Source organism: Solanum stenotomum, chromosome 1 (genome assembly GCF_019186545.1).
Source record: "Solanum stenotomum isolate F172 chromosome 1, ASM1918654v1, whole genome shotgun sequence".
NCBI lineage: Eukaryota > Viridiplantae > Streptophyta > Magnoliopsida > Solanales > Solanaceae > Solanum > Solanum stenotomum.
This window is the reverse complement of record NC_064282.1, coordinates 98005944-98031871: the sequence shown is the minus strand read 5'-3', so window position 1 is coordinate 98031871 and position 25928 is coordinate 98005944. Positions and strand designations below refer to the sequence as shown.

The 25928-nt window shown below is 36.8% G+C and overlaps 1 protein-coding gene across 1 annotated transcript in view; it reads right to left on the bottom strand.

Moving 5' to 3' along the window:
• Window positions 1–567: 567 nt before the first annotated feature.
• Window positions 568–25928, bottom strand: part of LOC125853414 (callose synthase 9) — a 51690-nt gene continuing 26329 nt past the window's right edge. Inside the window, exons 22-52 of the mRNA XM_049533096.1 lie at window positions 24273–24359; window positions 23696–23781; window positions 23568–23592; window positions 19581–19675; window positions 19394–19475; window positions 19096–19268; window positions 18862–18982; window positions 18102–18199; window positions 17932–18022; window positions 17659–17819; window positions 17474–17583; window positions 15470–15604; window positions 13169–13237; window positions 12905–13082; window positions 12646–12760; window positions 10955–11074; window positions 6570–6685; window positions 6411–6494; window positions 6223–6335; window positions 5762–5814; window positions 5517–5693; window positions 5305–5352; window positions 4845–5003; window positions 4052–4165; window positions 3884–3972; window positions 3551–3709; window positions 3370–3472; window positions 2549–2668; window positions 1946–1996; window positions 1673–1855; window positions 568–1060 (exon numbers count right to left, since the gene is read on the bottom strand). Coding sequence (XP_049389053.1) covers window positions 824–1060; window positions 1673–1855; window positions 1946–1996; window positions 2549–2668; window positions 3370–3472; window positions 3551–3709; window positions 3884–3972; window positions 4052–4165; window positions 4845–5003; window positions 5305–5352; window positions 5517–5693; window positions 5762–5814; window positions 6223–6335; window positions 6411–6494; window positions 6570–6685; window positions 10955–11074; window positions 12646–12760; window positions 12905–13082; window positions 13169–13237; window positions 15470–15604; window positions 17474–17583; window positions 17659–17819; window positions 17932–18022; window positions 18102–18199; window positions 18862–18982; window positions 19096–19268; window positions 19394–19475; window positions 19581–19675; window positions 23568–23592; window positions 23696–23781; window positions 24273–24359 — 3552 coding nt within the window. The 3' untranslated portion in view covers window positions 568–823. The remainder of the gene's footprint in view (window positions 1061–1672; window positions 1856–1945; window positions 1997–2548; window positions 2669–3369; window positions 3473–3550; window positions 3710–3883; window positions 3973–4051; window positions 4166–4844; window positions 5004–5304; window positions 5353–5516; window positions 5694–5761; window positions 5815–6222; window positions 6336–6410; window positions 6495–6569; window positions 6686–10954; window positions 11075–12645; window positions 12761–12904; window positions 13083–13168; window positions 13238–15469; window positions 15605–17473; window positions 17584–17658; window positions 17820–17931; window positions 18023–18101; window positions 18200–18861; window positions 18983–19095; window positions 19269–19393; window positions 19476–19580; window positions 19676–23567; window positions 23593–23695; window positions 23782–24272; window positions 24360–25928) is intronic.

Sequence of the window (25928 nt, the reverse complement as noted above, 5' to 3'; positions counted from 1 at the left end):
AGGCATACATCATTTTGAACCATGTATAAATCAAAACTTGGTATTTTAATGGACATAAATAAAACTGTGGGTGTGTTCATGGATGATTGGTTGGTTCCTCTTCCATAATCCATTCTTGCAATTCTCTACTACGTTTGCCGCCATATTAGGATTAGGATTAAATAAATTATTATTAGCCCAACGTTACAATCTTAAAATATATATTTATAATAAGCAATACGAACATAAATAAGAGCGTGACACGTGTGAGTGGATTAGACATATGTCATGAGTTTGAGCCATGGTACAAAAAGAAAACTCGTATTTTAAATGGAGAAAATTGTGTAATATACACTAAAAGAACCAAAAATCGTGAATGCTTTGTTCCATGACTTTGAAAAGCAAAAATAAGTGATGTTATTCATAGTGTAAAAATGAGTATTGTTCACTAGGTCATTTGTACTGGACCCACTAACTCTCAGGCAAATCGAAGTTCATAGGTTGAAATTTAGAACGGACTAGTAAGTATGCTAGGCAGAACACATACAAATAATAAATCCTTGATAATTTGTTGAGACATAAGATGTAAAAAATAAGATTTAAATTCTTCCTCTCTTTTTTCCAACTGATTTAATACAAACAATAATGTAAGTGCAATAATAATGAGGGATCATGTAGAGTCAAAATTATGATTTTTTTACATATCTGAAAACTATACATTGACAGATTTTACAATAATTACTAATAACATAAAGTACTCTACCAAAGGCTCCTAAAAGTGATATATAGAACATTATGAACCACTCTTACTCTGTACAAGATCAGAGGAAGATGAAGGAAGAGATTATAAACCAGTGTTTGGATTGTTTCCAGCAAGGATAAGAGAGATCTCCAGCCCTCGACTGAACGCTTGGTTGAACATAAGCCGGGTTTGAAATGTTGAAATGAAGGGGAACCAAGAAAAGAGCGCGATTGGGATGAAAATGAGCACACCCATACCAGCATCAAACAGACGAGCAACTGAACGGAAAGACTTCCACATCCCCATTTTCTTGATTAGAGGCTTCCATGCTGCAGCAATCTGTCGAATGATGAAACATGCATTTGCGGGAAATTAATTAATACGTCCAGAAGGGATAAAGAAAGATGTGCACAATCAAACACAAGATTTGTGTAAAATGTTTTCAGTGAACACCAATGTATAGTGGCAGGGGAACTTGAGTTTACCCTACTTATAACTTGTATGATAGTTTCTTCACGAGAGTACAGGATGGTCAGTACTGCAATCAGTAGAGATGCCAAAGCTACGAAACTACAGCAAAAGCGTATACCACAAAAGCCTAGACTTTTTCTAGCCTACCTCAAAACATCTCCACCAAGAGAGAAGAAAATAATATACCATGCACTACACTCGCGAAAAAATCAAATACAAAGCTCTGCCACAGGTACTAAGCATGTACTCGTTTATCCAACTGAAAGTCTGAAACCAAGGGAAAGTTATTGATCCAGGCTTTAGATTTTGAACTTTATTTGCTTCTTTGATAGTTCGAGAAATTTTAATATTAGTGAACTTTCCTATCCTTTTCTAATAAATATATTGCGCAAAATGTTATCAATGCAACTACTGTACCGTTAAGATATGTATTAAGCAAGTAGCAGCAGAAGACAGGACTTGAAGGAAAAGAGGACGTACTGAGAGAATTCCCCAGCCAGTGGGTATGAATGCTAAGATGCATGCAAAGACATCCGTCACAGTAAGCTCTGTCAATACAACAGCAGCAGCTAAACCAGCAACAGCAAGCAAAAACGACAGGCCTTGAACAAAACGCAACAGCAACTGGAAATTAACTGATATTTTCTGGCTGAAAGTGAACACCTGTGGCATCCCAAAATAGTTGATCTCATTTTAACATCCTCAAACTCAATATGATAAAACTTAAAACAGGTCACGAAACTTGGTTCAAACCTTGAAGAGGAGTAAAATAACAGCAAATGCAACCCATGAAAAACCATACACCTGATAAACAATAAAGCCACAAGAACCAGCAGTCAGCCATCACTCGATACACAGTTAATGATAGTCACATCAAAATTGATTGTACAGGAAGACAAAGCAGTGAGAGTAAAATGTATGTGGTTTCTAATGAACTGTACGTGGTTCACAGTTGAATCTGTATACTTCATTTGGATTATCTTGTGCTTAATTAGATTGTAAAAACTAACAGAGACTCTCATCACTGACTGAGTGGTAGTGAAAACTTGTTTCCACACAACATCAAATTTTATGAGCAGAAACTTTGGTTAAGAATTTCTTTGGTCCTTCAGACATGTGGTAGATACAAAATCTATGTGTGTATACTGAACATTTTACAATATGATGACAACTAGGCCTTTGAAAAATAGATAATGGTTAGAATAAACTGGCTCCCTCAGTAAAGCGGGTATGTTCTAAATGATGGTCCCCCAAAAACACACATCACTTATCAAGTCTTGTAATTCCAAATTAAGATAATGGGAAAAAAATTATAACAAAAACAAATACAATTTAGGCAAAGAGTAACAGTAATACCGTTAAAGATGTATTTGTTCCTTGAACATCTAACTTATAGACAATGCCATATTGGAAAATAAAAAATCGTAAACTAAGAATGGTCTCCATCACCCTTCCTCCAAAGGTTCGAATATGAGCCTGTCAAAAAACACGAAGGTGTCATCAAATTTTTTTAGAAAAGAATGAATGATATAAGGAATTGCCAATAGACTAAAGCTGTTACACATCGACAGTTAAGGAAAAAAGCAGTCAATGTACTCATCACACGGCAAAGAAATTATAAAGAACAATTCAAGGAATTACATGCCTTGAGCACATATATGTATATATGCTTAAATATTACAAGAATTCCCATATCTAGTTCTGAAAATTTATATGCAGGGTCAAAAGCAAGAAAGGCAGACATAAATACAATCACGAAGGGGTTAAATGAATCCACTATAAGTAATTTCGGTATTAATTAGGAAAAGGAAAAAATAAAATGAAAGAGAAGAGTAATGACACAACACTACCCATTTGGAGTTCTTACAATCAGTTGTTTACCTTTATACTATCACCAACTCATAATAAAACCAATACAAATTCTTGAAATATGCTTTGGAAACCTTGGGGATAATTTAATGAAGGCATTCTGACAGTTAAATCGAGTCATCAATTGAATTTAAATCACTGACAGGGACTTGACATAGGTGGCATGACCTATTTAAAAAATCTACTATCAGTAGTTTTGCACAATACTAGACTATCTATCATACCCCTATTTCATTATTCATTAGAGAACTGATGGAGATCAATAGTGAAGGTCAATAACCACATTCGTATCAAAGTATAGTTCATACCAGTTCTTCATCCCACCAAGCCTCCCAACTTTCTTCTCCTTTAACACCAATTCCACCTCTATAAAGAAGCCAGTTGGTCCAGTCACGGAAGTCTTCTACCGTCCTATAGAGGAACACAAGAATGATGACAACAAACGTGCAACTATATATGAACCTCCAAACATAATAAAACATTACTTACTTCTGCCATTCAAATCCTGCCGGGTTAAACAAATATGGAGCAAAAAGCCAAGAAATAGCCAAGAACCAACTGCTAACAGTGAGAAGTATGTAGGATAAAGCACCACCCTCGTTGTAGCCGTAAGCAGCATATACCACCAACAAAAGTACAATTTCCATGCTGAAGGTCAAAGATTGGTAAAACTTCGATTAGGACAGAAAAGAGCTATGACAAAAGATGACCACATAGAAGTGTGCACATGTGCGTGCATGCAATCACACCAACACACAAACACAAGGGCGTGAAATTTCTGTACGCCGTATGCCTTACAGAGAGAAATAGAGAGAGAAATACCCCTTTACGAAATGACTGCGGGAGTAGAGCCTATAATTCTCTGTAAACTTGATGTGTTTAACGACGAATCCCCTACCGGTTGCATGATACTGTTAAAAAATAAGATTTTCTGATTAGATTTACACAGAGGAATAAGAATATTTGAGTAGCGTAAGAAGATGGACCTACCTTTGCACCACCATGGAGGATGGTTCGACCAAAGTAATGTGTCCTAGTGCCAAGGGAGAACGTGAAGAAGACAGTGCAAAGCTGAAACTGCATAGTGACAAAACCAACAACAGCCTGCGACGACAAGAATGATGCCAATGAGAATAGAAAATGGACAGGCAGAGAGAGCCATGAAAAATGTCATAAAATATAGCACTAGATTTTAAATGTGAAAGACAACAAAACAGAATTAGCAGCAGCATTTGATGAATCCTTCATAGAGATCAGTTGCTTTCTCCATGATATTTTTCTTGAACTATTGCAAAAAGTTTAAGCATGATACCTCTTTGATTAGATCTTCAATTAGTTTCTTTTTAATTTTAAAGGTGTTTTTCAAGAAAAAATTTTTCCAATCACAAAACACTAAGAAATCTTCAAGAACACTACAGACACCAAAACACCTTTTCCTTTTACATTAACTTTTTTTGAAAAAAATAATTGAAGTTGTCAAACCAACATAGCTTTTGAGAGGATATTGATGGACCTTAGTGGGAATAAGACAAAAGCAGAAAAATATATCAACTTCATAGCTAGGAAGGTAAAGTAGGTGCAGCAAACTAAGAGATTGTTCTAAAATGAAAGATAAGAAGCTAAGAAAATACTTAATGGTCACTGGAATAAATTTTTAACCATATCAAGACTCAAGTAATCAATCAATATTAGTCAATCATGAACTCGAACTCATTTGGTAAAGTAATGGAACTTCTTTAGGCATAATAGATCAAACTATGACACAAGGACCTAAGAAACATACCCTTAGGAAACCTTGTTCCAGAATGAAACCCAGAATCATAGGAACCGCTGTGAACACACCAATCTGAAAAAGGAATTGCGCATTGAGAGCAGCACTAAGAGCAGTATTCTGTAATATATTAGCTCTATCCTGTATAGTTGCACCAACACCAGATAATGCCTGGAGAAAAAATTGACAGCTTCAGAAAGAGGCAAAACATGAATATAAAATAAACATAATTCTTGAATATCTAACAAAAGGTTCACATAATTTGGAAGAACAAGTTTATTTGCTCCAGAATTATCAAAATGCTAACTGCACCATGACAATAACACTAGTGCAAAGAAATAGGTCGACTAAATGAGTAACCTTAACTTACTCAGGAAGGCAAAACTGTGCAACCCTATCTTAATAGCTTAAACATCTGGAGTTATAACTTGTACAAAATGTACCTCAAAGCTAAAAATCGTTCAGTACTTACCAGGTATGCCTTGCCATAGAGAAAAGCATAAACACTAAGAACTGTCAACTGCACAAAAGTTTAAAGGGTCTGTCAGAAATACCACGATATACCTGGAGGTGATAGCTGCAACAAGCATATAAAAGCACAACCCAGAACAAACCTCATGCAATAAAGTCTAAGAGATCATAACTAACAACAGAGACTTATAGCATTGAAATGTGAATTTGTACCATTGTGCAGAAGTAATATCCGACAGTTGTAAAGTAGAACGATAACATTCTGAAGAAATCAAAGAGCTGGCCGAGCCTGTAAACATCTCTGCTTAGAACTTGTTCACCATTACCACCAGCAACTTTGCCTTCAAACAATGCAATCTGATTGAGTCCAACATCTCGTCCCTTGCCAACCTGCATGGTCATAGTTTAGGCACTGCAATCATATGTATTCAAAGACAGAAAGGTTGGAAAAAATTTACCTGGATGTACTCATGGTGAGTAATATTTCCCTGCCGTAGCGTTGAATTAAACCCTGCATTTATACTTGAAAGTATTTAGACTGTTTGGCCAAACATCCAGAATCTGCTTATTTTGAGGTGTTTTTTGGCCAATCTTTCTAAATAGTGCTTTTGAATGTCACGTTAAGAAAAAGACTTGTAAAGATTTACTTTACAATTATATTTAAATACACGACTAACATGTAGCTGGTTGAAGATTTAAGAGAAATGAACCAAAAGTACGGATGCAGTTCAAACAAGACGACACAAGCTGAGAATAAGTATGCTAGCAGCAGAGAAGAATCATATGAACCTATAAGCTATAGCGATTTACACTAATCCAGGAGATATCCTCTTATGTGAGAAAGCTTCTAACCAAGAAGATATAAAATGGAGATGCACAACATGCATGCCAGTGGAGTGCTCAGTAGCAAATCGGTTACCTGCAAAGATGTCTTCACTGATATTAATCACACGTGATGCTTTGCTGATACCACCTCGAGTAATATGGAAAATCCTGTCAAAGACGTCTGGATGTCCATAGTGCATACGAACTCTGAAGAATTTCACAATCTGTCACAAATTGACTCCCTGTGCAATAAAAATATCATCATAATAAATGCCTACTCACTTCAAAGGATTTGCCAGAACACGTTGGCCCATTGTCACAAAGCTAGCTTCTTGGTTAGACATGAAGGACGCCAACGAAGAAACACTGAAACATAAAACCCATATAAGATGGCTGTTCAGAAAACACGACACAAGCATATTTCATCAGATTCAAAATTACCTGCCAGTGAACACATGCTCCCTAACACCAAGAATTGTAGGAAGACGAATGCCATAATCTTGGAAGAACTCCTCAAGAAGATTCCTCACCTTCAGAGCCTCTTCAAAATAATTATCCTGTGGTAGATCAAAACATAGTGAGAGGTCGAGGTAAGATTGGGTATATCAAATGAAATGGAGTCTCACTTGTCCTGTTATTGGTAATATAAATATGTAACTCGCCTCAGACAATCAAAGATGAAAGGTTGGTTTGTTTATCTGTGTGACTGGGAAAATCTATGAAGGCTAAGAGAAGCAACTAAAACATACAAAATAATAAAAAGCAATAAAGAGAGAAGAAACTAGAAAGCTTGCTCGCAAAATTTGCAAAATTGCAGTATCAAGGTGCAATCAAATTGCAAAACAAAATACAATAAAGCAAGATAAAGCTGTAACACGAAGAAGATACTATGAATGAAAAAAATGTGCGAAAATCATTTGACAAATAACAAGATAGAGAGACTATTTGAAGAGGTGTACAACAAGCTGATCCAATAAATACATTCATAAACAAAAGATGTTATTATCACAATAAATTACTCAAATAGTCGTCAAAAAAGAAAAAGTTTCTAATTACGACTGTACAGAGTAATTAGAAGCGACTAAATAGAAACACATGGATGAAGATAGTTGGGGTCAGTTAGAATACTCATTAATATATTAAAGGTAAAAATACGAATAAATAAATGGCCCAAGGTGCTGAAGTACTGAGGGCACACTAGAAGACTAAGAAATGGGAAGTGGAGAGGCAAGCAGAGGGTAAGGGGGCCAGGATCTGCGGTCAAAGGGTGAAATTACAAGTCCTAAAGCAAGGAAATCAGTGTGTAGGGCTGTTGGGAAGAAGTTGTTGTAGGATAAATCAGCAAGATCTAATCTGTAAGTTGTGTATTGTATGTGCTCAAATTTTAGGTGAAAACTAGTCATCAACAAGCATCTCCAGCAAATATGGGACATGGAAGCAAGACCAAAAGTTCTCCATGTTTTCTGTCGTACTTAAGATAACAACCCTTCTCCCACCCCAGAAAAGATCCAAATTGGAGGTAAGATTATTTAACAACGCATTTTTTAGGACCAAAAGTAGTCTTCCATTTTAGGTAAAAGTTTGAATTGTTCTAATTTTCTCCCTCAAATATAATAAGATTCACAACAGAATGTGCACGATTTGATAAAGTTTCCAGTGCTGGTCAAGGGAAGAAAAATTAGCAACCATGTTACCAAAGACATGTTCAAAGAGTAGGAAGGCAGCTCACATGGTGAGTTCACCGTGTTCAACTACACGAGAATTTAAATCTACGAGACACTGACATGACCTAAGAGAGCTCACTGGTGACTCCCCACCTTCCACCAGGTAGGTGGAAAGTTCGATCTCATAGTAATCCCCTTCAATATTCCCCTCCCCCTCCCCTGTGAGGTAATAAAATATTTGGCCAAAAAAAAGGACACGATCAGAGTATGTAGCACAAAACATTGTATACTTCTACAAGTTTAGAGATTGAAACTAGAGAACTGGCAGAATACAAGTTCTGAAAATTATTAGCAATAATTTTAGGTCAGTTTCGAATCTTTACTAACCACTTTGATAAGCCTAACATATGGATAGGGAAGGGAATTAAGTTAGCCAAGTGTTTTGGAGCATCAAAAGCAATAGTATCAGCTTATCCAGTAGTTTCTATGAAATTACCAAATGTTTAACCAGATGTCATGTTTGTGTAGAAATTCTATCATATTTTGGGATTAATTCTCTAGAAAAAATTAGCAGCAAAGTATCAGCTGACAAGAAGTTCAGTCTTATAACAAAAGTTAAAACTTAGGTATGTTGCCCATCAGGCATAACTTCTAACTTTTGCCCATAAGGCAGACGTTCAGGACATTTTATGATAGTGTACTTGCTCAATTGACTAGAAGTTCTGCCTTATAGGCAAAAGTTAGAACTAGGTATGTTTACCATCAAGCATAAGTTCTAAACTTTGCCGTAAGGCAAATGTTCAGGATATTTACGTGAGAACTTATGCCTGATGGGCAACATAAACTCTTCCAAACAATTTTTTTCAAGTTAAGGTCATATCTTAAAAGATTTTACTAAGCAGGGACAAAAATTCAAGGTCGAACACTTTGGGGGACACTAGGGGCGTAATTTCCTCAGCGGAAAGCTCAAGAAGCAAGTTACATGCACCAGAAGTTAGCTAAAATACTGCCAAAAGTTTCCATGATAACAGATACCACTCATGTATTCGCAGAAAACCTAGACCATCACGTAACAAAATCGTCGGGGAATCCTAGCATTTATCGCTGTTGATTAGACCCCTCCTTGCCCTTGGAAGGGAATAGGAAATGTGCTAGATTCCAACATAAGTGAGTGGACGAGGACTTGATATAACTACTATAATTTGTAGGTGAGAAAATTACTATAATTTGTAGGTGAGAAAATGGACTGATCAATTGTGGCAGATGTTTATCCAAAAGAGAAAGATTAAGTGGACAAAGCCTGGGAGTATTATAGAAGTCCTACAATGCTGGAACGGGGATGGAAATGCAAGAAAAAATGAGAAGAGATGGAGGATTGTCCCAGCTTGCATTTGGTGGACAATTTGGAAGGAAAGGAATCAAAGATGCTTTGAAGGAAAACAGAACAATATCCAGAAGATAAAGACTAATTGCCTAGGGCTTTATTATTTTTGGTGTAAGCAAGTAGTGATAGAAGATGCTGAAAATGTGTTTAATATTATTGACTAGTTGTAACTAGAAGATCCTAGGAATGATGTAAGTAAAACTTTTTGGAGGGGGACTACACTTTGATGTAGTATACCTGTGGATATATAGAAGTAATGTTACCTTTATCAAAAAAAAAAAAAATTACTTATTGTGCAGCTACCAGCAACATATTTATAAGAGAGAAGCATCGCTGTCACACAATTTTTCCTGCCAGTTTGTCACTCTCTGTCAGCATTGTGCACAAACCAGTACCACTGGGAGACACCTCACAATTGTGTGAACCAGCTCAAGAAAGCCTACTACCGGAAAGTGCTTCACGCACCTCATGCACTGCCACCTGCACCTACCTTTTGATGTCATGAGGCAACACCTGTGGTCTTTTATGGCCACTCTCTTCACACAATTGAGTCACATTCTGACATTTTTTTTTTTGAGAAAGGTAACTTGTGAGTCACATTCCGACATCACCCATCCAGGTTTCTCTACATACAACTTTCCGACCAGGCAGTCACCTTTCATGGAGAGGTTTCACTGTTTCCGGAGAGTTTCCTATTTCTGATTGATTTTTGTTGTATTGTTGGGACTCAATATCAGAATCAGATCCTACCCAATTCTTTGCTCACCCGATGTTGGGCTCTATGTTATGTTGTTCATGCTCTAGTTGCTAGCACTGGCGTGCGAGGGTGGTAGATTCCCACATCAGTATGGGATGGCGAACTTTGTCTCCTTATATGGTCTTAGGCAATACTTACCTCATGAGCTAGCTTTTGGGGCTGTGTTATGTCAAAGGTTCATTTCTTCTAAATATGTATTTTTTTAAAAGAAAAAATGAAGGTAGAAAATTAAATGGTTCTCAGATGTTGATAAAGGGATGAACTAAGTACTTCAAAGAGTTGATAACAAAATTATTCTGTAGAACTATTAAAAGAACTCCGCACTTCATTTCACCACTATACTCACTGTGGAAATGGTTTTCTTCAACATAAACAACATATCACTGAATTATTGGAGCATATCTCCCTTCCCTACTCGCTCTATTTTTTATTCGGAACCCAGTTTCACCACTCTATCTCACTATGGCCACCCTGCTGGAGAAGATTAGGCTCTAGGTAGGACTTAGATATGAACACCCCCCTTTTGTTAGAATCCACCCTAAAGTTTCTTAGTAAACAGGGATCATCGCCTATTTATTTTTTATTTTTTTTGAACATTGGTAAAGTTGTATTCAGCAGCATTAAGGACATGCTGGCCACCTTCAAAAATTTACAGCCCTAACCAAAATTACAAGCTCCCTATTAATTCTATAATTTGATCTACATCTTCTATGCAGAGCTGTTTACACCAAAAAAGTAAAGATACCAAACAATTCCATTTTACTTTGTGAATAGAATTAGATCTATCTTCAAAACATCTCCCATTTCTTTCCTTCCACACTGACCACCATATGCATGATGGTATTAGCTTCCACCACTTCTTTTGAGTCTTGCTACCCCCCCTTATGATCCAACATTTAAAAACTCAAGAGGGCCAAAATTGGAAGCCAAAAAAAACTCAAGAGGGCCAAAATGGCTGTATACAAGAGGTATACCAAAAGGTACAGACTAACAGTCAACAAAACATTAAATGCTTGGCTACCTGGTTCATGTCAATTGTTTGCACTGCATTTCCACGTGTAAAGACAATGGCATGATTTTGATTTTCAGGTTTTCCTTCACCAAGTTTAGGATTTCCAGGCAATTTAATTGAGTAGATTTCCTGCACTCGTGTAGAAAAGAACAAGCAAGTACAAGCGTTACAATTTTAATGTAGAGGGCAAAAGTCCGAACACTGAAAATGATATCTTATCAAATACAAATTCAGAACATTATACTAATTTTTTTTTATAATCAAAACAGTTCCAGAAAAAGAATATTATATTACTCTACATAAAATTCCTGCAAATGGCTGAGGAAAGCACCAATCAGAAAACAGCACCTCTCATCTTACTCATTGCCTCTCATCCTACTTTTGATTGTTTTATTACCAGAATTAAGAAGGCAACAGTTGTAGCAAACTCTTACAACTGCAATTCACATTCTTATGTTATTGTTTGTTCATCAATCATTACTTTATGACCATTTATCATAGCCAACATTTGTTCCAAAAAGACAGACTTTTATGCTCAAGTGTCAATGACCATGCAAGTGATTCATTTTGCTTCCCTTTTCCTACTAGCATCAAATTTGTCTAGTTTTTTTTTTTTTTTTTATGACAAGGAAAACCCGCAGCCGCTATCCTTTGGGTGCGCACAGGGTAAAACCCCCACTCCTATGCAATAGCTCGCAAACCACATAGGAGAGGTAACTTGCACTAGGCAAGCCCGGTGCGACGAGCTTGACCCAAAAGACAAACCTCTTGCTTTCGCTGGCAAGGGGTTTCGAGCTTGAGACCTCCAACATGGACGTCCCAAGTCCAAACCACTGGGCCACCCCGAAGGATATCAAATTTGTCTAGTTTAGAACCCGAAATTCACCCTCAAAGGATGAATATCCTCGTTGTAGATCCAATAGGTGATGGAGAACTGTAGTTGTAAGCTTCTGTGGTGTCTATGGGAAGCTTCCATTTAATTCTTTGCAAATGTAGGACTTAACCAATGAGATTTCATTTAGCCCACTTATGTTACCACTTGCCATCCAAAACAACTAGAGACCACAAGGTTTGAGACAACATATGTTGCTTGTACACTTCCAACAAACTCCAACTATTGTTACCGTTTGGAATAGCTTGAGTTGAAAAGGTCCAAGTCAATACTTAAAAGACCCTTTTTTTCATTACACAACTTAAAGAACTGAACAGATACAGGCCGAGATATACTCATTCACATTTCTAGGGATGTAGAAAGTTGTAATAACCCAAAAAGGACCTCTAGGACTATCAACCCCAGGACCCAACGTATAAAACCACTTACTTCCTTTTCCCATGCATGTAGGACATTTTTAGTTTGAGATGCAACACAGCGCCATTTCCCCATGTTGACATTTTAGAACCTCAACACAAGGTAGGGTAATTGCAAATATAGCAAAAGCCTAACAGGAAAAGAACTCACTAACAGCACCAGTAAGAGAAGACCCAACTTCATTCAGATTATGCTTCAAATTCTAAAGAGCTTATGCAATTTACTGAACTCCAAAGCACAAAAAGTTGCATATTTTGTACCACTATTTACGCATATTACATGCTGAAAAAAAAAACAGAACAAATTTTTAAGTGACGACTAAATAGAAAAAGCATAATGGTAATGACATAGATGCCCTTAAGCCAATTTTAGAGCAGAAAAAGAATGGCACCTTATCTTTGCCGTTGATGTCAGCCTTTACAAGCTTTGAGATATATTCCTTATTCACCTTCCCATCTTTAAGAGTTTCAACCTCATCAATGAAAGCAACTCGAAGAGCCTCATTTCTACAATGAAAGTCGATCCCAAAGTCAAGTAAGTGGTTTTGACATCAGCTCTAAAACAGAATATACTCTTCTTCTTTTTCTGAATTAAGGAAAAAATAGAATCTATCCTTTACATTTATTAAAATCTAAATGAACAAATATCACCTTTGCATTAGTAACGCAATATCTGCAGCCTCGGGTTTTTGCTCTTCTTTCTGTTTCCCATATATCTGGCATGTGACAACATACGTAAATTTCAGATCTGCCTGTGCTCTTGATTCAGGAGACAAGTCAAATCCTTGAGTATCCGTAGTTTCATTTGGTGTAGTTCCTGCTTCAGTATCTAACAAAGTACAGAAGATGAGAACTGGTGAAGGAAGAGAAAATCAACCAAATCATTTGTTGTTTTGGGTTTTCAGAAAAGCAAACCTCCAGTAATCATCCCTTCCAAATACGATTGAAGCATTAGTGCTTTCCTGTAGTACATCATTCCACGAACTGCAAAACTCCAGAAAGGTTGTGTAAGGGAAAGAATCTTATAAGAAAAACAAGCAGGTATGCAACATTATCCAAGAAAGGAAAGCATGAGAACCTACCTAGCAGGCTAGCACAAGCACGCACACAGGATATGCCCAGTAAGTACCTATAAACATTTTTAGTGATCATTTACCATTTTTAGGGCTTTTGTCTTTTCTAATACACTGAACTTCCAATCCTAAAAGTTTGCCTCAGCAGCCCATCGGTTAACTTTTCCATCACAAGAGACAGAAAATTCAACTTTCAACTTCTTCTTCAAGAGCAGCCCTCTCTCCCTTCACATACTTTACCAGAAATTTAAGTGGGCGTTTGGCCATGAAAATTGAATATCATTCACTTCATTTGAAGTTTTTAAAGTTGATGTTGCATTAAGCCATACTTTTTGCAACGAATATTTAGAATTTGAATGTACTTCTTCTAATATGGTTTACAACCCACCCACCCATTTCTAAAAGCTGGCAAAATCACCCAACTTGAAAAACTTATCTGAAACATACAATCAAATCATCTCTAAAAGAGTAATATCTCCAAATAGATAGTCACATAAGGTCATAGATTGCTACTACATACTATTACAAATATTTTCCCTTTATTTGGATTTTTGAAACTGGAATTGTGTTTAGTTATAATTTTTGCAAATAATATTTGGTGTTCGAAGTTGTCCTAAAAAACATGAAATATAATTTAAATAGAGCCATTTTTATAGAAAATGAAAGATTTAGGTAAAATTTGAAAAGAAAAATATAGTGAAAGTGTAAAAACTGAAAGTGAAAACAAGGTTTTGGGTGCTCTTCAAATTTCAAATGCAACTTCAAGTTAGATTCAGGATTTTCATGACCAAACGCCAATTTTCAAACTAAGTGACATAAATCCAGATAAAAAGTGAATGATTGTCATGGCCAAACAGGTCCAAGTTTTCCATTTTACATTGTAAATATATTTTCAAGATTTCTCTGGTCCTAATCATGTCATAGTCATTCATCTCTTAAGCAAGATCACTCTTTTTTCCATATAAATTCAAACAGTATCATCTTATACTCACCCTTCATTGAACACCTTCAATTTATCCTTTCTTTTATTTTAAACAATTTGTTCTAATCTTCTTTCTTCTTTCTTCTTTTTTTCTATGAAACTGAAAATGTTAACAATTTGTTCAAATCATCTTGAACTTCTAGTATAATTTACATAATTTGTATCATCCATACCTTTGCAGAAAGATTTAGGTAAAAAGACTTCCGTCTAAAATCAACTGAAATTTCTTCATATATTTATTTTCGTCTCTAGTAGCACAATAAGACAAGTATAGGTCAAAGATTCATTCCTTTCATTTTACTGGGTGTCAAGGTTTTGTTTTTTACTCAGAATAGCGCAGTGAGAGAAATACAGGCAATGACATCCCTACTTTCATGTTTCCCTCTTTCTTCCATTCCAGTTGTGACTAGGAAAAACTTTCCACCAACAAAACTGATGGCTGTAATCATCTTTTTTGGCCAAATTATTGAATTAAATGATAGTGCCCTAACACTGAGTAAGGAGAATAAGTGGCTGAAAGTGGGTTGGGGGGAGAGGCAGGGTTGGTTTCTGAAAATCTTTCATGAATTTGAGTTCTGGACACTTGTGTGAGTAATAAAGGATACTGGTATTTTATCTTATGTATCGAACTACAAGTGAGCTTGGGATTGTCAACTCGGTCTGTGTGTGCTTGCTTACATTTGGGGTCTCAAGCCTGAATAAAGGCCCCATACAGTGGATGGAATCCCCCAAGAAGAGTTAGAGTGGAAGTTCCCACCCCTTGAGTGGTGCCAAATAAATGACTACTCAAATCCGAGTTTTGAGCAAAAAAATCCCATTGACGGGTAAAAAGTGGGCCAGCCAACGTAAACTTGTCAATCCATGGTGAATCCACATAATACACTAGCTTGGGATTGATGCGTAGTTATTGTAGTAGTAGCATCAAAGTAGAAGTCTTGCAAAGAGTAAGACAGAGCAAGTAGACAGATTGATCCTTGATATTTTAAATCCAAAGTAAAAATAAATGATCTATCCCAAACCTAAAACAGGTAAGAATCAATTTGATGTAACACCTAAACGTCATTCCTCAGGTACAGGATGCAGTCACAGGTGTAGTATTAAACATTGAAGGATACAGCATACACTACAAATTTTAGAAGAGAGCAGAGAAATAAGAAGTACCAGTTCTGGCCAATGTTTGCCCACGGTATGAAGCCCAGAACCTAAGTTCAAGAATGTCATTTGGATTATCATTAAGTTCTTTCTCTGAGATGTTCTCATCACGACCTATTCGTGCAAGAAAGTTTTTCCATTCATCTGCATCCAACAATTTCTTTTTCCTCTCAGTGAAACGACAACAACAAGGAGACTATCATTCAAATGTAACTTCTAAGACTATGAGTCAACTAAATCAAGAAACTGTCATAACTGCAGCAAAAATGTGGTATTCAAACAAAGGGAACGCCTACAATGAAACCATCCTGAAGACACTTAAAAGCATCCTGAAGACAACATTACAATTACATCAGAGATTGACCAACAATTAGCAGTAGATTATTAGTTGAAGATGTATGCTTACAACACCTAAATACACATCACCAACCAGCATTGTTCGACTTCTTCTCTGTTTCCAGAGATGATAATAAGGGATACTAAAGTTTCATAGAGCCAACAACAAAAGGAAAGTATGTCAGGAAGGACATAGGCAAACACCACAACAATAACAAAATGCCCAGTGTGACCCCACAAGTGGGTCTGCGGAGGATGGGGTGTATACGGACCTTAGCCCTACCTTGTGTGAGGTAGAGAGGTTGTTTCCGATAGACCCTCGGCTCAAGGAAATCGATTTTTAAAACAGAATTGACAAATACAAGAGTAAAAACTATGGTGAAAATACTGCAGAGTATTAGAACATTTGACAGCAAGAATAGTAAATATAACCAAAGTAAAGGAAATAACAGTAGTAATACAATTGAAGAATAAGATAATAATAGAATAATACTGATGATAATGCTAAGTAGAAGAGGGAACGGCCAAGGTACTCTATGTTAGACCCATGCTCTCCCACAGGAAGAGAGAAATTGCCCGACTACCTACTAACCCTCAACCCTAATCGAACTTTATGTTTTCCTATCTACGGTCATGTCCTTGGTGAGCTGAAGATGTTTCATGTCATGTCTAATCACCTCTCCCCAATTCTGTGTTGCCTTGACATAGGCAAACACCGAATGAGCTAATACAAGTGTTCCTTAGACAGTGTCACACAGTATTCCCTGCCAAAAACCCTTGTTTATGGCTAGATCTTCAAAGGAAAGAGAATAGAATCAATGAGACATATTATGGATATTAGATTTTATATTTTTTGGTAAGGATATTAGGTTGAATGTCAATTTCCATTACTCAGGCATTTCCTCGACAAAACCTGTTTTGAAAAATGTTGTCATTGTTGCTGTAGACATTTCCTCTATACTGACAAATCAGAAAAGAAAGGGAGAGTCATCTAATAAAATGCATATCCTACACACAGCAAAGGATACAGAAACCAGAGTCATGGACCATGTAGGTTCAAACATGACCCAAAGATTCAACGAAGAAAATTACTCAGATAAAAGACCATTAGGACATGCTTTTATCCTTCTATATGGTTTCTTACATGGCCTAAAATATACCACTAGAAGTGTTTATCCAGACAAACAAAAGCTACCAAAATACCAACTAATATAGTTTCAATCTAACTTAACATTGCAGGATATAAAAGAACCGTAAAATAAGAATTTTCCTAGGAAAAGATGCAAGTCAATTTATTCTAACATTTTGGAGCTCGATACAGTTTGCATTTTCATCTCAGAATTAGTGATTTTAAAGTTGACTTTGAAATACTCTACGAAGACACGTGAGATGAACTCTAAGAACAAAATTCACCAAAAGAAAAAAGGAAATATAGGACACTAAGAACAAAAATTGATAAAAACCAATCAGTTAAGCAGTGCCAATAAACTAGAAAGGGGGAAAGGGAAACACTACTTTTGGGATCAAAAGAAATAAGTTCTATCAATAGTTTAAAATCTCAGCACAATTTTTTTTTTTCAGTCGTTAAATGAACAGCAGAGAAATAAGATCAAGTGATGTGAATGGAAAATACCATCTATTTCTGCCTAATGCTTTGCACAAAGAAACAATGATTACCTGGATATATTTTCTGGAGGTAAAACAGAATAGAAATTCCATCTTCATTTTTCTTAAGGAGTTCTGGCATGCTGTAAAGAACAGTTTCTGAATAATATGGGGTGAACACACTGCAAGAGTAAAAATTTATCACACAAAGGGTCTGAAGATAGTTAAATAAACTGTGAGAATGTGAAAGAACATACCTGAAGGATAGCATCTCACGGACAGGTCGCGCTACAGGCATCTCCATGAAAAGGGAATTGGTGAAGAACTCTAACCGACGCCTAGCTTCAAGATTCTTGGGTATGTTGGCAGCAGATTCTTTAATAGTTAGGAGAGAATAAAGTCTTTTAATCAGTTCCTTCTGCATATATTTAGTGCATTTTTAGAAAACTTAGTGAGCTCAAAGGAAAAGGAGCAGAGAGGTGACAGAAAAAAACTAACGGAATGGAAAAGGAAACCAGATGCAAGCCTACCAACTCAGCATCTCTTGGCCACTTTAACTTTGAGAACAACCGGCCTTCATTCCTTGCTTTTAACAAAGTGTTCCATGTGTCAATGTGGGCTCTGAAATGACATCATAGTAATTATGCACCACACTCAAGAGTATAATAATCCCAGAAATATGATAAGTTATATGAAATACCCCAAGTTGAAGCGAAGGACATCAAGTCGCAGAACATCATACAGATCTTGAATAGCTTTAACAGCCCCAGTTTCAAGCTCTGGTGTATGCTCCTTTTTCTACGTGAGAGTATTTCAACAGATCATAAACAGAAAGGAAGGAAGATAAATATTCATTCAGTCCTTTTAAAAACCGACAATGAAAGAGGGATCCTCTCAACTGAAATAAGAGGTCACCGAACAATGGATGCAAAAGAAGACAGTAAAGAAAACAAAATGCATGTGACCAATGCAGTTTTCTGATATGGAATTGGAAAGAAGAAGTATGCATCACCTATTGAAAGGTCTCTGTGTATGACAAGACGTACCATAAACATGTGGATATGAGAGCGTTCAAATTCATTAATTTCATCTTAAATACAATGAAGAAAGAGGATGTTCGCAAGGGGATGAGGGGCCTGACGTGCAGCGGTAGGACTTAATGAGAGCAGCAGACACTCGGAAGTCACAGAACATGCACAAGGGGAGACCCTAGATTCGAGTCTTTTGACCATTCTAAGGGAACATGTTTGCTAAATCTGTCAACAAGAGCTTTGACTGCCTCTTAGCTAGCGCTAAAGCCGATCACTGATTTTCAAACTTTGTTCCAACAGAAGTTCAATACTACCTAGTCTCCAGTGTTAGTGATGGTAAGGATACCAGGAAATAGAAAATCCCAAAGGAACGAAGCAGACCTTCTGTTCTTAAGTATAAAAGTTATCAAACTTGAAAGGAACAAGTACCAGTATTCCCATTAGTGCAGTTACTTTCTGAATCACCAGTGGCAGCTTATTCATATCAACGTCCACATTAATACTCCTTTTAGTTATGCTCCCACGAATATCCTCATATATACGTTCAACCCTAATATAGTAGACAAAACAAAGAATATAAACTGACTATGCATAACTCTAAATAACAGTTAATTGTGTGAGTTCATAAAAAACAGAGCGACTCGGAAGGGTTTGAAATCTTACCACTTCTTTCCTTCATCATTTCCTTCATCATCTAATATGGATGTAAGAACAAACTTGATGGCGTAATAACACTCTTCAACTGCATATATCATGTAATCATCCCTTGAAATCCTATCCCATAACTCATCTTGTGAGTCTTTACTCTCCACAGCTATATCTTTTGCAAGAAATATCTGCACATTCAGCATAAATGTAAAGATATACAGCCTTCAACATGACAGTTGACCGCATAGATCACCTTTTGCATCAGAAAAACTGGAAACACAAGAAATTGTCAGCACTCTAACAACTGCTCAACCTTGCTAGCTAAGAGGAAAAGAGGCCACTGAACCAAGGGCAGACTCCCAGAATTCTTAGGTATCAAAAGCTGTTCCATCTCCCTGTAGGTTGAAAATCAATCCATCAAAATTAAGAGGTTGAAGGATATCAATCTAGTAGTAGCAAACTGAAACTGGGTTAGCAAAATAACAAAAACAGTCACTCACAAATTAGTAATGTAATCTTCTTCCCTCAAATTCTTGACGATTTCATTCCAGAAAGGTGCAAATCGAGCAGCATCAGCTTTGTTTCTCTCCAAAACCTGTTTTTTACAACAATATGATATTAAAAAACAAAATACAAACTTCTGAATAAACTAGCACGGAAGATGGTCAACAAGAAAAGCTCCAAGATTTTTTTCAAAATAATCCAGAAATCATTTTTGAGTTGGATAGCCCAACCCCAATTGTGCTCACCAGTTTGAAACTCAAGGGAGTATGGACCTGCCCCTTTACCCTTGTTGGAATAGTAATAGGTATATACAATCCTACTTAGAATAGAAATAGTAATAGTAATAGGAATATGAATAATATATAGTGTCCTACTTAGAAAAGGATTGTATTGCAGTGTCCTAGTTGGAAAAGGTGTCTATTGTAGTGTCTATAAATAGGGTCTCTCTGGTAATAATGTAGACAACAACAATTCAATAATATTCTTTTCCTATATTTCTCACATAGTATCAGAGCCTCTACGATCTTGGTAGAAAATCAAAGAGCCTCCGCTGCCGGTGGGTGGCCATTACCCATATATGTTGCCCGTCTGGCCAACAATTATGCTAGCAAAAGTTGGGTCACCGTGTATCTTTCCGGTGACTATTTTCTCATATTTGATTTATGTAAGCACTGTGCCATCATTTCAATGACTACTTTCTTATATCTNCCGTTGCCAGCGGGTGGCCATTACCTATATATGTTGCCCGTCTGGCCAACAATTATGTTAGCAAAAGTTGGGTCACCGTGTATCTTTCCGGTGACTATTTTCTCATATTTGATTTATGTAAGCACCGTGCCATCATTCCAATGACTACTTTCTTATACCTAACTTGTAGCACCGTGCCATCTTTCCGGTGACTACTTTTCATATTTAATTTGTGTAGTACCGTGGATTTTTCCGAACTATTTTCTCATATATGAGTTGCATAGAATCATTTGTCTTTTCAGTGACTCCTCAGATTTGATTTGCATAGTTCCATTCATCTTTCCGGTGACTCCTCAAATCTGATTTGCGTAGGGTTGTGCCATCATTCCAACCCTACCTGTATAATTTTTCTTTTTCAATAGGGTCATGCCATCATTCCGACCCTACCCATATTATTTCTCTTTTTCAATAGGGTCGTTCCATCAATTCGAACTATCCTATATAATTTTTATTTTCTAGTTGGGTCGTGCCATCATTCTGACCCTACCCATATGATTTTATTTCTTAGATTGTGATCACTTTCAGCCATCAAATCTAATACTCTGGCGTATGAGCATGTTTCATCCAATTTTTCAGTGACTTTCTTGTTTAATATCAACTCATCTACTGATTCCAACATGATCCATACACTTTATACTAGATTTTGAGCACTTCCGACGACCGTTGCATTGTGAAGAAGTCTATATGGAGCAACCACCTAATTTTGTTGCTCAAGGGAGTTTAGTAGTCTTGTATGTCGATTGTGTTAGTCACTCTATGGTCTGAAATAGCCTGTGCAAGCTTGGTTTGTGAAGTTCAACACTGTAATTTATCACTCTGTATTTTATCGGCATTATGCATCAAATCCGGTATTTCATGAGAAAACTAAGCACATTGAGATTGAATGTCAATTTTGTTAAGTCGAGCGACCAACTTGCAGATATCTCACCAACCTCCTCATCAATCCTTGTATTAATTATATTTGTAACAAGCTAGATACATATGATTTGTATGCACTAGCTTGAGGAGGAGTGTTGGAATAGTAATAGGTATATACAATCCTACTTAGAAAAGAAATAGTAATAGTAATAGTAATATGAATAACATATAGTGTCCTACTTAGAAAAGGATTGTATTGCAGTGTCCTAGTTGGAAAAGGTGTCTATTGTAGTGTCTATAAATAGGGTCTCTCCGGTAAAAATGTAGACAACAACAATTCAATAATATTCTTTTCCTATATTTCTCACAACCCTAATCCCACAAAAAATATCATGCTTCACTCAACGAGAATTCCAGGAGGACCTTATATAAGTTTAGAAATCCAACATTTTGACAGATGTAAAGATCCTGAATGGAATGATTCAAATATATGTCCATTAGTAAAGCCCACTTCACACACTACTTACTACTTAATCCATAATACATATTTCTAAGCATAACATTTTGATTTGGTAATGGCTAACTTGAGTTTTCAGAAGGAGGAGGAGCAGTTGATCAACTTTTGTAGTATGGTGGCTAGGACTCAAATCCATTACCTATTCCCTAGGAAAAGTGATAGAGGTTTTATGTAAGAATAGTAAGGTCATCCCAAGTGATACAACCCAACATAAGCTCTTGGTAATGAATCTAGAGATTGAAAGAAGAGGAGGATGAGGCTTTATATGACAGTCATTCAAGGATTAAGGGGAGGGCTTGACTAATTATAAAATTCAAGAGTTGCGGAGAAGTTGATGGCTATGGGGGGCTTGGGAGATTAGTAGGGACACAAATAGGATGTGGACTAGGACAGCTAATTGTATTAGGAAAGCAACTAGAGATCGATAATCCAAGAAAATAGGGAGATCAATGATGATGTCATACATCGTACTGGAGTGGGGTGAATGAAATGGAGGCTTGCATCCAATGTACTATGTGATAAGAATGTGTCACCGAGTCCTAAAGTAAATTCTATAGAGTGGTTGTTAGACCAACTACAGTGTATAGGGCAAAGTGTTGGCTAGTCAAGAATTCATACGTTCAAAAGATGAATGTAGCAGAGATGAAGATGAAAAGAAAGATGTGTGGCACACTAGGAGATATGAGATTAGGATTGAAGATGTACAGGGCAAGGAGAGAGTGGCCTAAGTAGTGGACTAGATGCAAGCAAGGTTAAGATGATTCGAGCATGAAAAGAGGAGATGCACAAATGCCCCAATGAGGAGTTGGAGAGATTGGCAATGATAGGTCCAAGGAGAATTAGAGGTAGACCGAGAAAGAATCGAAGAAAGGCGATTAGACATGACATAGCATATCATCATCTCACCGTTGAAGACATGACCTTAGATAGGAAAGCAAGAAAGTCGAGGATTAGGTTAGAGGGTTAGTAGGTAGTCGAGCGATTTCTCTCTTTCCTTTGGGGGAGCATGATTCTAGCTTAGAGCACCTTGTTTGCTCCCTAATCTACTTATCAGTATAGTTATTATTATTATATTATTATCATATTCTTCAATAGTATTAATATTGTTGTTTTTTTTACTTGGTTCATCTTAACTATTTTGTTGTCAATACTTTTCTTGTCTGTAGTATTTTCCATAACTTTTAGCCTTTAAATATTGTATTTGTCAAACCAATTTTGGGAACATCTTACTTGAGTCTTATCGGAAACAACCTCTCTACCGCACACAAAGTAGGGATAAGGTTATACACCCTAACCTCTCACTCCACTTGTGGGATCACACTGAGTACGTTGTGGTAGTATAAAGTAATATCATAACCATAAATATAAGACAGAATAATCCAGAAACAGAAACTGTCTATGTATTTTGCACAATATCAGAAAAGTACGTTATAGAAGTAATTGTATACATCAAATGATCAAAAGCAAGAAAGAAGCTTCCATCTGTGACATAAAAACAAACGTTAAGTTTCACTAAATAATTGATTAGAAGGCAAAGGAGCTTTGGCAAAACCCAAATTAAAATGTCAAATATTTGGTGAGATTTCCACATGGCAGGATAATCAGTTTTTTGGGACCATCCCTGTAAATCTTAATCAAAACATCTTGGAGAGAGTGAGGAGAGTATACTTTAACCTTATCAAAGCATACAGTACAAGTACCAATAAAATGGTGAGCAAAGCGAACAGGATACTAATTGCAACTATTGCAAATTCACCACATGAACAGTTATCCATTTATTAAACAGTAACTTAACCAAGTGTCAGCATCAGACAACAGTAAGGACAAAGATCAATGCGAAACGGAAAATCAATAAACTCACCAGACCAGAAGACAGGAGTGACGCCCTACAAAACAGATATGGCATTTAGACCCAATGAGGAAAAGATATGTGAATCAATTAACTTGGTCAATCACAAATGATTAATTGGGGAAAATAAATGGAGATACCTGGTTTGAAGAGGCACATGAAGACTATTCATAAAAGCCTCGGGAAATCTCTCAAAACGTTTATGCATAGCATCCAATGATCTTATCTGAATATCATTGTCAAAAATATAGTTAGAGGCTGACATCTAGAATGCATCCACATATGGTCTTACAATGAACCAAGGATTTGAATTGTTCCATTCATTACTGATAAAGAAATGGATTTTGGGCCTAACTCAACCCCAAAAACTAGCTCATGAGGGAAGAATTGCACAAGACCATACAAGGAGCAAAATTTGCCTCCCCTCCCACCGATGTGGGACTCATCACCCCCCACACGCCCGGGACTGTACATATGAAGTGTGGACAAAATTAGATGGGCACCAACATTGGGTGAAACAAGAACTGGGTGCGCATGGCTCCAATAACATGATAAAGAATTGGACCTTGGCCTAATTAAACCTAAAAAGCTAGCTTATGAAGATAATTGCCTAAGACCATATAAGTGAACAAATTTGCCTCCCCACCCACCAATGTGGGAATCAACAATTATAAAAGAGAACAATAAGCACATTAAATAGATTTAAAAATTGCTTGCCTCCCCAAGGCGATCTCGTGCTCCAAGAAGAAAGCCCCATACAGCCGATATAACTGTGTAAAATAGATGAGTATCGAAAAGGTATATCTGCATTAAATAATAGCAACAATAAGATGGTGATCGAAAAAGGCAAAAACTATTCAACAAGCACCTTTTGTACCCGAAACGTTATCTAGTTGATCACCAATTGGCAATTATCAGTGACTCAATCGTAAGTGTAAAGAAGTCACATGACCAACAGACAGGCCATATATGTCATAAAAGCTCAATAATCTTAGCTCAAACACTCTATGAATTACTAGGCGGAAAGTGATGTCAAAGGTACAGCACAGAAAGCACTTTCTTTGTTTGAAGACTACAAGGATAGTTACCAATATATATCATTTGGACATCTAGTTTACCAAACATGGCCGAAGTATACACTAAATATACACTCGGTTGCATATGGTGTGTATATGTTGTGTACACATGTATATTATTTGTATAGATATGTATATTACATGGACCTATATGTAGATATGTATATTATATGTATGTTAGTCTAAAGTATACACTAACTATACACTGTGTACATATACGGTAAACTAGATGGCCCAAAGGTATTAGGCCGTGATTTTCTCAAGATTACATTTTGGTAGTACGTTTATTCATCTAATTTACTTGCAGGAACATCCCCTTCACAACCATTCCCAGCCAGTGAAGTGATATATCCAAAAACATAGAATTCATCCGAGGATACAAGTTCCAGTAATCAACCAAAGAAATCCTAGTCCGTCCTATTCGCGCACAATCCAAATATACCACGTGCAACTTCACCCAGCATTGGCAGGATGCAATTTTACCCCCTATAAAGTCCATGATTTGAATAAGTACCTATAACATGCCATTATTTTTTTGAAACTATCCCTATACCATGCCATTATTTTTTTATTTTTTTTATGATTGTGGTGTCTGGGCCAGCTTTTGCGCACCTCGACTAATTCCACGGGATACCTGCCACCTCCCACAAGCAACAAATACCAGGTAACTTTGTCCACCAAGGCAAAGGCAGATGGGAAGAATCACCCAGTGTTTTTTTGGTCTCCACTGAGTTTTGAACCGAGTTTTCAACCAGAGACCTCAGGATTCTCAACCACTTCATTGACCACTAGGCCACACCCTTGGGTGCCTATACCATGCCATTATTGAAGGCATGGGGTGCAACACTACAGGAAAAAGCACTTGAGGATTGACAATCAAGCTGAAAGATTAGCACCTTATGCTTTATTCACCAAAGGTAGACAAATATTTTCAATTATTGGCATACTTACCTGTTCTCATGCCAAAAGAAGATACTACCTTTTTTACTGGTGGCCAAAACCAGTGAGCCAATGAAGAACCCCAACAAATGTCGAAACTACAGTACAAACTAGCACTGCTTACCCATTTCTAACAAGTATAAGACAAAGCATAATTGTGGAAAATCTCCTTACCTAAATTTCTTAAGGCTAATTTGGCTAGTTGATTCAGATAGTCCCTACTGCCCCTCATAGGATTTTCCATTAACATCCTCTTAACATGAAGATACTACTACCCTTTAGGTGCCCAAAAATAAAAAACCAGTCAGATGAATCATCAGAGACAAACAAGCATACGTCCAACCTCCCTCAAATGAAT